The sequence below is a fragment of the Channa argus genome, chromosome 4 (assembly GCF_033026475.1).
Source record: "Channa argus isolate prfri chromosome 4, Channa argus male v1.0, whole genome shotgun sequence".
Taxonomy (NCBI): domain Eukaryota; kingdom Metazoa; phylum Chordata; class Actinopteri; order Anabantiformes; family Channidae; genus Channa; species Channa argus.
Window position 1 is genome coordinate 4,321,409 of NC_090200.1, and position 13,139 is coordinate 4,334,547.

Genomic DNA, 13,139 nt, shown 5'->3' on the forward strand with positions numbered 1-13,139 from the left:
CTGGAAACTGCCACGTTTGATGTGTGAAGGAGGCTTCACACTGTCTTCCTTGATGTTTTTCTCTTTGTCTCTCTCTCTCAAGCCCTAAAGAAGGTGAATTAAACCCCACATGTCAGCTTCCTATTTCAATTCCCTGCAGTGTCGCCGCTGGAAGCTCGCGAGCACACGTCGGCGCCCGTTTTCTGGCCAACATGGAGGTTGAACTAAAAACCCTTCCTTGCATCATTTTCTTCTTCCCTTTTCTTGTTTTTTTTTTTTTTTTTTTTTTGGTGTCACTAACTTTCATCATTCGCGCCTAAAGTAAGAGTGAAAAGATCAGTCCGGAGAAATGATGTAATCCTTCTCCCCCATCTGGTCAGAGGTGTCATCACATGAGAAAACAGTTTGTGCCGTCCACCCCCAATTGAAGTAAACTGCTGAAGCATTATCTGTGCTGAAGGGAAAAGCATTGTCCAAAAGTCGGGAAATGAAAAACATAAATCTCAAATTACATTTTTTTTTGTATTTATAATACAAAAAAGCTTCAATCTGATGGCTGTTTCGGGAGGATAATCGCCGCTCTGTCTAGACAGGATGAGTGTAAGCTGCACAAGTCTCCCCTCACTGTCCAGTCAGAGGAGCCAGACTGCTAAATTCCAAAATCAATTCATGTAGTAGTGGGATACTAGACATGAATGCTAATAACTCTGCTTGAATTATTGATAAAAATACACTCACTATCTTCTGTGTTTTTATAGCTGCTTCTTCATCAAAATGTCTGGGCAACAATGGACAACAGGAGTTGAAGCAATCAATAGTTTTCTGATTTGTGTTGCTGTTGTCAGCTTTACTTAAATTAGTTTATGATCAACAAAATTTGGCAAACAAAGATGAAAATGCTCTCTTAATGTGCAGACCCAGTGCCCCCTCCCCCCGAAACATCAGCAGCCGGTCCCACGTTGAAGTGCAGCTTGTTAACCGCCTTTTTTGGATCGTTTTCCATGTGTGTTTGCAGGAGTTTGTAGATGTCAGCCCCCCGCAGAGGAACTGGAAGGGCATCGCCATCTCTCTGCTGGTGATCGTGGTGGTCTGCTCGCTCATCACCATGTCTGTGGTCGTCCTCACACCCGGTATGTCGACGTGTGTGTGTGTGTGTGTGTGTGTGTGTGTGTGTGTGTGTGTGTGTGTGTGTATTAAGAAGCAAAAGTAACTAAAAAAATGTGGGGAAAAAATAAGCAGAAACACCTTTGACCGTGTTATACATAGAAACTTCTGCATGGAACCATCTAATTACTATCTAGTTGTTTTTCTGTCGTGTTCTTGTTTGATTATTGTTGCTACTGTTTGTTTCCACTGAGGTGGAAACACTGCACGTTGCACCGAAACCCCTTTTCATATAAAATGAAACGTGAAACGCATTCTACTCAAGTGTGACTGAATAAACAAACAAAAAAAACATTTCTTTGCGTATCTATGCTGTGGTGAAGCTGTGAACATAAACTGCGTTTGATTGTGACATTTCTGTGCCCCCCCCCCCCCCCCCCCCCAGTGGAGCTTCCTGGAAGCAGCAGATCCAGGCTGACCGTGGCAGATCTGTTCAAACCCGAGTTCAGTGTTCATGATCCAGAGGCCACATGGATCAGTGGTGAGTGTAACGTGTCTTGTCATTTGCTGTTAAAGTAGCTTTTTATGGAGCGAGACACCACCCACCTACATAACGTTTCCAGCTTTATGGATGCAGTGCGGATCAGTGTCATAGCTACGAGTTTGCATCAAGGTCATGCAGAAATTCCATTAGTGTGCTCTGCGGAGAAAACCATGTACAGTAGTTTAGGAGGAGAAAGACGGCGTGAGGACACTGTGACATTGTGAGGACAAAGGGTGATGTGATGCAACAGAGAGTCGTTGGGTATTTTTATCTTCTAGAAATTGAACATGAGTGAGAACAGCTGCACATGTTGAGGTTAATTTTTATTTGCTCCCAACTTGAATTTTTTTGAGCAGTCTGAATCCAAGTGGCAAAACAAACAAACAAACAAAAAAAGACTACCTAGTCTTCAGTGGCTTTCAATACAACTGAGTTTCAGTTTTTCAATGTGTCTCACAGGCATTTAATAAATGCACTTACACCTACTCTAAAACTCACACAGCTTGTAGGGAAGCTGGAAGTAGAAACAAGCCATGAACAGGATCATCACCTTTAAAGAGTTGCTCATTTTCACCAGTTAACTGTTTTAACGAGCACAATGGGCATTTGTGTGTGTCCACCTGATGAAATAAGTCCAACTATTAGTCTCTTTTAGTTCTGTTTTGGGTCTCTACCAACGCCTGAGGGGAATGTCTACATCTTTAGCTGCTAAATATCACAAGGAAAAGTGATGAAATGCACTGACAGTGAAGGTTTGGCTCACTTCTGTGCGATGTTATGTTAGAAAAATACGAAAATGGGTGACGTGATCCGTGATAAAACAAATTCGATGGAAATAATATATAAACATGTCTGGAGACATATAGATACTTCGGAGAATGGTGGGAAGTGCATTAGCAGAAAATGAGAATCTGTCCACCTGAGATTTCATTACAGGCTCCAAACATTTGTCAGTGACGAGAGGTGGCCAGTGATAATTCACTTTATATTAAAGCCATTTATTTCCCAAGTTTCTAGTGTGTTTGAGGAACTGTGAGCCATGTGCAAAGTTGCACTCCTGATAATCCCATAAAGTGCAGGAGGCCTTTTCTAGACAGGTTGGGAAACTCACAGACGTCTGACTGTGTCTTTTCCACAAATGAATGTCTTTATTTGACTTCTGACAAACGCATCAATGAAACATCCACACAGCTGAGACGCCTTCTTGGGAATCCATAATGCAGCGTGCGTGCAGTAGAAATACCGAGAACATTAATCCATATTTCCCCAGCAGAACCTCATCCACCCGTGAAACCTTGGACTATGTAATTTAATGCTTACTGAAAAATTCAAAAAATGTTTAATTTATTAAATAAGAAACTATTTTTAGATAAAAAGAATAGAAATTAAAGAAGCTAATTTGTATAAAATCGTACCTTAGGACAGAAACATCAAATAAAATATTCATGAATTGTTAAGGTGAAATAAGAAAATATCAAATACAAATGATCATATTTAAATTTAACATGAAATAAGAATAATCTAATAAATAAACTGGGCATTAAACAATACATAAAAATGAAATGGAACAGCATAAACACAGAAAGTAACTCCTGCTGACCCAAACACAGATGGTCTCGCAGTGTCTCGTTGAACCAAGAGCATAACAGCCTACAGTGACGGAGGGTCAAATATCATAACCTCAACCCGAGATAAAGCAGATTTTAATATTGATAATAATAATATTGCTACGTTACATGTGAACCTGCAAACTTGGTTGCACCTTGGTTCAGATGGTTCAGATGTTGAGAGGAAATGTTTCACGATGCCTGCTTGGTTTGTCTGCAGCCCCATTTCGATGTTGCTTGAGATGTTTTACACACCGAATACGCGTTTGCAGCTCGTTTCCACGTGGCACCATATGCTTTGTGGCTCTGCTTTGAACACCATCAGCACATTAATTGTAAGAGGGGAAAAAAAAGGCTCTCTTGGTTTCGAAAAATGAAGACAATTGTGCACTTTTAGATGGATGTTTAGTGTCAATGCCGGAGGCAGTGGGCTATAAATAATGAGAAGGGAAAGAAGTTTTCCAAGGTTTTTACCATTTATTGTATTTCAGTACAGGTGATTTTTGCACTTCCAAAAGTATATTTAAGGCTTCAAGGATGCAACAGGCTCTGCTAACAATAAATGTAAAGAGCCGGGTTTCTTAAGTTGGTAGATGTGGTAGCAGTGGTGTATAAAGTACTCAGACCATTTAAAGTAAAGGTATCAATACCACAGTGTACCACATTAGAAGTAAAAGTCCTGCATTAAAACTGTTACTTTTGTAAAAGTACAAAAGTGTTGCCTCAAAAATACTTGGTTCACTCTCAATCAGAGGGATGTTATTGTATTAGGATGATTAATGTGTTCACTGTTTTGATGGTAGCATGTTTGGAGAGTAATAATGATAATGTTTAATAACTTTATGTGCTGTGGGGATGAATAAAATCTTAGAATTAAGCTGCATTTGGTTTTATTAATCTGGTTCTTAAAAGTAACTACGGTTATCAAATAAAGGCAGATAAGTAAAAGTACGATATTTGCCTTTGAATCATAGTGAAAGTCAAAGGATTAAGTACAGTAGGACAAATGGACAAGCTCAAGTAAAGAAAAACTGTAATTTAGTACAATACTAAGAAAACATACTTGGTTTTCAACACTGTGTACTAGTAGTAGTGATAGTAATAGCTGTTAGTTTTAGTTAGCAGAGTTAGTGACAACAGTGGTAATAGTGGTCATTGTAATAATAGTACTGTAGCTGTGATAGTCGGGGTATCAGAGGTAGTGTTACTGGAAGTAGTGGTGGTAGTGGGACACTCTCAGAAAATAAGGGCAACAACGGCTTGTCCCTGGAGCTGTACTCTGTGCGAGGCCATATTTGTAGCCTTCACACTGGGCTGTTCTTTGTGCCCTCGTGGTAACAACTGTGCTCGTTATTCATCGTGCCAGTTGAGTGCACGTGTCATTTGCTTCTCATTTAACTTGGTCAACGATAATTGCATTACTTAAAATTTTCACATTCACAAATCAACTTAATAATTAGACACTGTCTGCTTGCATTGTACCTCAACTGAATAAATACACATATACATATACTCTTCCCTCTAAAAGTATTGGAACAGTGAGGCCGATTCCTTTATTTTTGGCTGTAGACTGAAAACATTTCGGTTTGACATCAAAACATGAATATTAAACGAGAGTTCAACATTTCAGCTCTTATTTACATCTGGATCTGATACACAACTTAAAAGACCTAAAATGGACTGAAACCCGGTGAAGGCAGCTCAGGTCCCCAACCTATTTTCATTTGTATTTTTGTACTATTCCATCGTTCCGCTTGAGTTCTTTGCTTCTTTCTCCAACACCTACACATGACACTGACTTCCCACGTTATATGAGACACTCTGCTAGAGGCACTGCAACCTTGACCTTTGACCAAGGGCTTTACGGGGTCACAGAGAACAGGGAGCAGACCGTTCCTCCACATGCTCTCGTGCTCTACTCCCAAATGTGACGAATTCGAAATGTCTGTCCAGATTGTGTTTGCGTCTGAGGAGGACAGAGAGGAAGGGTAAATGGCAGCTGTAGAACTGAACGGGCGACAGCTAAATGACTACTTTAACGACACATTCAGGAGGTTAGGCGGCTAAATACATCTGTAACACCTTTCTGGAGACTAGCTGGGAGACAGAGAAGGCTTTAGGAGAGGGAATGACGACATAAGGACAGAGGTGGAGGGAAACGGTGAAGTGGCCTTCATGCTCTGGATTTGTAACAGAGATTCGCTGCCTGCTGCGTCCTTCACATCCACAGGGAGATAATACTAATGACTTGTCCCGCGGCCTGTGGCTTCCCATTACAGGCTCTGGTGGGAATGTCTGTGACACAATAAAGTGTGAGATGAACCCGTTCAGGTCGTCCATTGTTCTCAGTCTGCACAGCAACTTATAAAGCATGTGGAGCGTCAAAGCTGCTATATGTAATATTTTTATATTGATGACAATCATATGTATGCGAACGGGTTTGCTGAGAGTGTAAATCACCCAGTTCCTCACTGAGATATTTAGCCTCCTGAAGCTTATTGTTTTGGTTTTAGCCACACTCGTTCCCTCTCGCTCACAGCGTCATTTTCACCTACGCCTACCGTTTTCTGCAGAAACAAAATCCTTTGTCGGACATTTTCCAGCGTGCAAAGTGAGCCACTGGGACGGACGCATTAACCGCTTTGCTAAATTTCATCTCAAACCTTCGATATGTGTGAATCCAATTACCTAATGTTTGTTTTTCTATCTGGACACAACAAAAATCACAGGGGAAAACTGCAAAACAAATTGTTGTTTTTTAGAATCGAGAGAGGTCACATCCATTCAATTGATGATTGTACATTTCACCCACGTGTTTCTTTCATTTTTGCAATGTTGTTATGTCCCGTTAATGCAACATCCCCGATTCAGGTTCCAGGAGACGTGTCAAACATCTCTACAGTTTTGCTCTCTAGTGTAATGTGCATTATTATCATGTGGGGTTCAGCGTTACGTCCCCCTACATTGGAATTGCATTTAGGGGACTGCAAACTTGTATGGTAATCACCAACTGATGACAGCGCAACTGAAGGAGACCTACAGCAATTACAGCTTTTCTCTGTTTTTCTTCTCAAAAGTTTATTTTTACATGTGATTACATGACCTTTTTGTTAGAAGTGAAGTGCATATTTCCGAATCTGAGGTGCAGAATTTACTGGGTTTACCCGACATCTAGTTCAACAGCTGTACCTGACCGTGGCTTCAGTTTCTGAAGTTGTTTTACCTTTATTTCTCTACGTAGGCTCTGTAGTCTGTGATCTCGCTGCTTTTTTCATCTTTTCTTCTGTTATGTCCAAGCTGTGCTGTTGTTAAAAAGGTGTCAGGTGTGTGAATCAAAATGAAATGATGGATTGTATATTATTAGCTTTAAACCCAGTTAGGTGTGACGGATGCTACATTACATCATCCTGGAGAGGGAGAAGTATTTTATGCTGTTGTGCTACAATAATGATTTTTTTCAGCCCAACAGGGTCAGCCATCCCATTAGCTGTTTGCTTGAGATTGATGATGAAGCTGGGAAATTACCGTCTGACATGCAGTGCGGTGGAAATCTAATGTTAGACCCGGTGTGATGAGAGCTGATGGCCCAGGTTGCCGAGCATGGTCTGGATCTGAATTTACTGCTGGGCCTCCTGGAGGTGCTGTGGGTATAATTCAAACATAATGGAAATTACTTCCTTGACAGCCCCCAACTCATTTCCTCTTCCCACCTTTAACATCCAAGTCGGGCTTCAATAGCAGCTGGCCCTAGTTTAATAACCGCGGGGACACTTACATCTTATTTCTTTCTTATATAGTACTTCAAGAAGCAACAGACTCACTAAATAACTCCCAAAAAAATAAAAAAATGGGACGTGAGATTGCATTCCCTAGAAATCTGTGGCTGCTACAAACAACAACAGCTGAATCTCCTCCAGATAATATGTCATCTCCACCCCATCAGACAACCGGAGCAAAACAATCAGAGAAATCTTTTTCCTGACCGCGCAGAGCACGTTCCTTCACAGTAAATTACACCGCAAACACAAATGAAGGATGACTGTCATCAAGCTCGTAGATGGATTAGATCCTTGGTGGCATTAAGTAGGAGATCATCATAGTTTATAGTGTGATCAAAGTACTCATCCAGGTGTTTTTTAATGCCGGGTAGAGTGTGTATTTCTGTGTCTGGTGCATCTATTATCGTGAAAAGTTCTCATGCCCTTAAGCAACATGGGCACAGGGCTCTTCAGTGCAAGTTTATCAGCACGTCAAATTAGAGCTATAACACGTGTCTAAACATTTAAAACGCTTCCTTACTTTCTGCCTGAACACGAGCCGAACCCTCTGGAACCGACAGATGCGGTTCGGTTTGGCTGCACCAAGGTTTTATGAGCATGAGCATGAGCTTCAAGAGCACAGGTGAACTCCCACTTTTTGTTGAATCTTGTTTTTGCACAAAACTGGTCACTTCCTCACACGCTCTTGTCCTTCAGTTCAGGTGCTGCTCTGAACCTCTATCGTTCGCTCTTCTCCCTTTTTTTGTCTTTCTCAGACTCGGAGGTGGTTTACCGGAACAGAGATGGCCACGTCATCAAGTTCAACTTTGTCTTGAACGAGACGGAGGTCATTGTGAGCAACAGCACATTCGTAAGTGTTGGCCTGTTTTTATTGGCTGCGGCTTCAATGTGAAAGGGAAATATTATTTTAAATAATTCATAAGCTATTTAACTCTCCTATTGGTTTCTTTTTGATTTTCAAAGATTTGTTTTTGAAAGGAACCGGTCCCACAGTCAAGCTTCCTCAACACTGCTCACAAAATTCAACAAGAGATTTTCGGATAAATTGAACAGCTAATAGACAAAGAGTTTATTCATAGTTAGTAATTTGTGCAGCAAAATCTAAATGCTAAACGTCTAAAATGTGACATTTCCTTATGACATATGGTATATAAATACCTTTGGGCTTTAGAGTATTGGATGGATAAAACCAACCGTTTAAATGTGTCAACTAGGCTCTTGAGATATTTTTTCAACTTCTAACATTGTACTGACAATTACTAATTAAATAATTGAGGCTTATGCAGGTGAATCATAAATGAGAATATTTGCAAACGCTTTTAACATAACATAACTGCTAGATGGAAATAAGAAATTCATACCAATTTGCAGTTAAATTGACCTCTTCTTATTCTAACCGCTAAAATTCTGTCTTTTGGGAAAAACATTTGGACGAATGGTATAAAACTTTTGCAAAACTAAATATGCCTCCGGATGACATCATCGAGAGGAGCTTTTCAATTCAGATGATGTCAACTCGTTTCGCCTAGTAGTGAGGTTGTAGTCTTAGTTGACCCGATCCTTCAGAACATCTTGAGATGACATCATCTGAACTATTGATGATGGAAAAAACTTTGTCAGCTTACGGTATCTGGAGTCTGAATGCTGTAGTATTTACAGTATGTTCTCCCCAAACTGGAACCATTGGGAGCAGGTTGATAGTTGGAGAGGGTGTCATGTCCAAAACTGTTACAGGTCAACATTAAAAGTTTGGTTTAAGCAAAGCTTCATTGTCCCTGAGGGAAATTCTGTCTTGCACACATAAAGCTTAATCAAATATATAAAATGTGTTTCACAAGCTCACACATGTGATCTGACACTCCACCTTTCAGAACAGAATCGAAATCCAGAGGTGCCCCTTGAAGTCCAGAACTCATCCAAAATTGCAAATGATACCAGCTGCAGCATCCAAACCAAGTGCACTATATAGATGAGGGAAGAGCTTTTCTTAGAAGGGTTTATTCAGTTGCAGTTTTTTGGCATTGTCGTGGGATGGAAGCCAAATTTACCGCTGAAACAATGTTAGTGGACAATCATAGCCCGTCAATAATGAAAAATGTGTCACGTAACTTATGTTTGTCTTCTATTAGGAAGTGTGTGTTTGGTCAGCGCTTTGCAGTTTGCGGAACATTTCTACGTAGTTTGGGTGTCGAGCTGTATTTCGGAACTTACCAGAGTAAAATGCCGCTGTTCCAGTCAAACGTTCCACAGGAATGTGATTTTTGTCATGAACTCATTGATCGCATGACATTAAGCTTTGTGACATTTACAGTAACACTTCAGCTTCTTCAGTGGCTCTGCATGTGTCCAGCTGTCTTAAGAGGACAACTGTTTCTTTTTCCCTCAGGTGTCTTTCAAGGTGGCGAAGTACTCGCTCTCAGCTGATCTGAAGTACGCCCTCTTCGCTTACGATGTCAAGCCAGTGAGTTTTCAAATTTAAATTCATCCCGAATCCAGGAACAAAAATCAATCTTCCGAACAAACACACACACACACACACTCAAACCAGCTGGTGTTTTCTTCATCTGCATCCTTCTCACAACCACACAAGCCGGGGTTGGAGTTGCAGGATCATCGTCAACGTTACCAGCCTTTGTTTGTTTTCCTGCGGGCTGTCATTTGCACGGTGGTCCTGTGCTACACCCGAGGGTGCTGACTCATCTGCATGTGTACGCACACACACACACACACAAACACACACACACAGTTTTTAGCCCTTCAGCTTTAGATTTGTGATGCTTTTTCCAGGTTTTATGCTCTTTAGTTTTGTGAATAGCTTCTGTCTCTTTTAAAGTGGTAAAATTGGAATTGACTTGAATTAAAAACATGACCTTTTTTGGGGAGGATAGTTTGGATCCTGCATGTTTCCCTTTAAACAACAAATTCCAGCTCTTCAGTTTTGTCAGCCTTTACGTGGTTTTTACTTCTCATTAATACTTTTTTTTTTCTCCTGCTTGTTACCCTTCAGCCACCCTTAACGAGGCTTTGTTCTCTCCCTCACAGTCAAGGTTTTTCCCATGGATTTTTAGATTTGTCTGCAAACAGAAATCACTGCAGCGCCTGAAAAAGCAGTATGATCTGTAATGACTGCCCGGTCAGAGGCACTTCTCGCTTTAATGGCCGCTCAGTGGGACAGATGCCAGTTTGACACAAAGAAAGAAACAAGTGTGCACCTTTTATTTTTATTTTTTTTATTTTTTTTTAAAAACAACAACATGAGAGCCCCTCGGGGTAGGATGTAACACCCCGGAGAGAGATTTTTAGTTGCTCTCAATTGAAGTTAGTGCGGCAGGCTCTGCTGTGCAGGACATTCATTGCACAGTGCATCTCATCTGGCTGTGAGGAAAGAGAGTTAAAGTTTCAAGGAGTTCAGGCCCAAAACTTTCAACTTCTATAAAAACGAAACCCGTCAAGCTGAATTTAGCGGTTTTCATGTGTGATGCTATCAGACGGTGTATGAGATGATTTCTCAAACTTTGCAACTTCCAGCTGTTCGGGGAGGTTGACGAATACTAGCAACTGAGAAATGAGCACGTTCTTTCTTTGATCTTCATCTTTTCGGGAGTTTAGCACAAACTAAACCACAGGCGGCTCGTTTTCTGCATTTAAACTTGAGGCTTTGACACTGCACACATGGCATAAAGTAAAGCATTTAATTGCCGCTGTGCACCATGAACACAAAGTACGCTGTACATGAAAATATCTGAAAGTTAGAGGATGCTTATGTGTAGAAATGTTTGGATGCTTCTTGCCTGCGTTTGAGTTGAATGGCACTTTGAACTCTCGTTGCAGCTGTACAGATGTTCATACAGGGCGTCTTACATCATTTACAACATCTACACGAGGTGAGTGTGCTCTTTCCTGCTGCTCATAGATTGAAGGCAGTTATGCATCCATTAAGAGATGGTGATTGTTAGTGTGTGTGTGTGTGTGTGTGTGTGTGTCAGGGAGGTTTGGGAGCTGAATCCACCCGAGGTTCAGAACGCAGTGCTCCAATTTGCAGCTTGGGGACGACAAGGACAACAGCTGGTAAGGCTGAGTGTGTGCGATCCATCTCTCTTTTTTTTGTTTTTCATCTTCCTCTCTGCTCTCTCTGTTTTTATGAATTCACGCTGCCTCGTCTCTCCAGACGAAATTGATCCCAGCCGTGATCTGCTGCTCTGCTGTGATTGTTTTTGCTGTATAGCCTGTGTTTACATACACGCTGTGTCTTTCTCCCTCCTCTGCTGCTGACCTGATTCTGCTATGAGACGATGTGACATTATGGTTTTTCCACCAGTTAGGACTCCAATTGGTTGAGCGGACTTTTCTATCTTTGTAGTTTCCTAGAAACAATCTGTACTTTGGTGTAACTGCAGCTAATGTCCTGTGTACTTCTGTGAACTAAATAATTATTCCCAGTGGTTAGGATGGTTCTTCAAATGTCGTTTTGGATTTTAAATCCTTGGTGCTTTGTTTGAAATGTCCAGTCCTAAGAATTTCTCCAGGAATGTGATGTTAAAATCCAAAAGTAGTTACTTCCTTATAAACTTCCTTTTTAAATTTTCTCCAATTGTATTTGTATTCTACTTTCAATTACTCGTTACTTACTCGTTTATTACCAATAAGTACGAATAAAAGAGCCGCACTTGCTCAGACTTGACTGTCCCAATGTGAATGTGACAATTGAAAATGGCTGTTTTTTGAGGAAGGACAAATAAAATATGCAAGCAGCAGCAGAACTGGAGAAAAAACGCAAATAAAGGATGTACGTGAGATTGTTTTTCTGAATTTTTTATTATTTTTTTTTTCTCCTCAGATCTACATATTTGAGAACAACATCTACTACCAGTCAGATGTGAGGAGTAACTCTCTGAGGATCACGTCCTCTGGGATGGAGGGAGTCATCTTCAACGGACTCTCGGACTGGTTGTACGAAGGTCTGCGCCGTTCCGCACCGAGCCTCTACGTACTATTGCAGACAGTGAGGTCGTGTTCTCTGTGTCGTTTGCGAGTTTGTGGGATTTTTAAGACCTAGAGGAGCAGTTTTCAAACTTACTAAAACAGTCAAGGTACAGCGTAGTTGTCTTGGACATACTCTCAGTGAGGTGAAGAGACATCAGAAACATGGACCCAACCACTATTGAGGCCACTGAAGTCCAGGTGTGGTTTTTCATAAGAGCATTTGGTTAATCACATTTGGTTCTCTGCTATTTGCCGACGATCTAGTTCTGTTGGTTTCATCATGCCAGAACCTTCAGCATGTCCAAAGCGGCTCGGTTCTCTGGTGGAAAACAGGGGCTTGCTCCCTTCCTAGCTGGGGTTAAGGAAGTCTTGTTCATGAGTGATGTCGATGTGGGTGTTGGACGAGACTAGTTCCTGAATAGTCCCCACTTAAGAGGCTGGTTTTCTCACACTTCAGGATCCCTCATTGTGCTCATCTTCAGTTGGTGCACAAAAAAAAAGACCAAGGCTGTGACATGTTTTTAATGAGTCGCATTTCCATCGTGTTTTCTGCGTTGATATTTGTATATTTTTCCTCCACCAGAGGAGATTCTGCGCTCGCACTTGGCTCACTGGTGGTCTCCCGACGGAGAGAGACTGGCTTTCCTCACTATCAATGACACCATGGTGCCAAACATGGTGCTGCCCCAGTTCACTGGCAGCACATACCCCCGAGGACTACAGTACCCTTACCCCATGGTAACACTACAGCCATTCGGCAGTTTTTTTTCTTGCCAAATGTAATGTTTTTGCAGGATTTGTATGAGTAAAACATGAGGAAATACCCTGAAGGTCATTGCACTCAGCAGACAGCAGCATAGACTTCATTCAGAACTCTGTGTGTGTGTGTGTGTGTGTGTGTGTGTGTGTGTGTGTGTGTGTGTGTGTGTGTGTGTGTGTGTGTGGATTATCAGGTTACAGACAAACTGAACCATCTTCGTTCCTTCTTCCTCCTTCTCCTGCTGCTGAAAAAGAAATGTGATGCGTTTCTGATCTTTTCCGGTCCATTTATGCCTTTTGCAGTGTCTCTTTGTCTCCACAATGAGACATCTGTGCTGTTTATGAGAAAATCAACAACTGTATATGAAACCATTTACGTAAAAT

General features: G+C 41.3%; 1 protein-coding gene across 5 annotated transcripts in view; it reads left to right on the forward strand.

The window, feature by feature from the left end:
- The window catches only part of LOC137125109 (inactive dipeptidyl peptidase 10-like), a 41,171-nt gene that overhangs the window by 17,972 nt on the left and 10,060 nt on the right, over positions 1–13,139 (forward strand). For all 5 annotated transcript variants that reach the window (XM_067500069.1, XM_067500072.1, XM_067500067.1 and 2 more), the window contains exons 2-9: positions 995–1,109; positions 1,529–1,624; positions 7,769–7,863; positions 9,400–9,474; positions 10,845–10,897; positions 11,000–11,081; positions 11,851–11,971; positions 12,580–12,734. In XM_067500069.1, the coding sequence (XP_067356170.1) occupies positions 995–1,109; positions 1,529–1,624; positions 7,769–7,863; positions 9,400–9,474; positions 10,845–10,897; positions 11,000–11,081; positions 11,851–11,971; positions 12,580–12,734 (792 nt within the window). The remainder of the gene's footprint in view (positions 1–994; positions 1,110–1,528; positions 1,625–7,768; positions 7,864–9,399; positions 9,475–10,844; positions 10,898–10,999; positions 11,082–11,850; positions 11,972–12,579; positions 12,735–13,139) is intronic.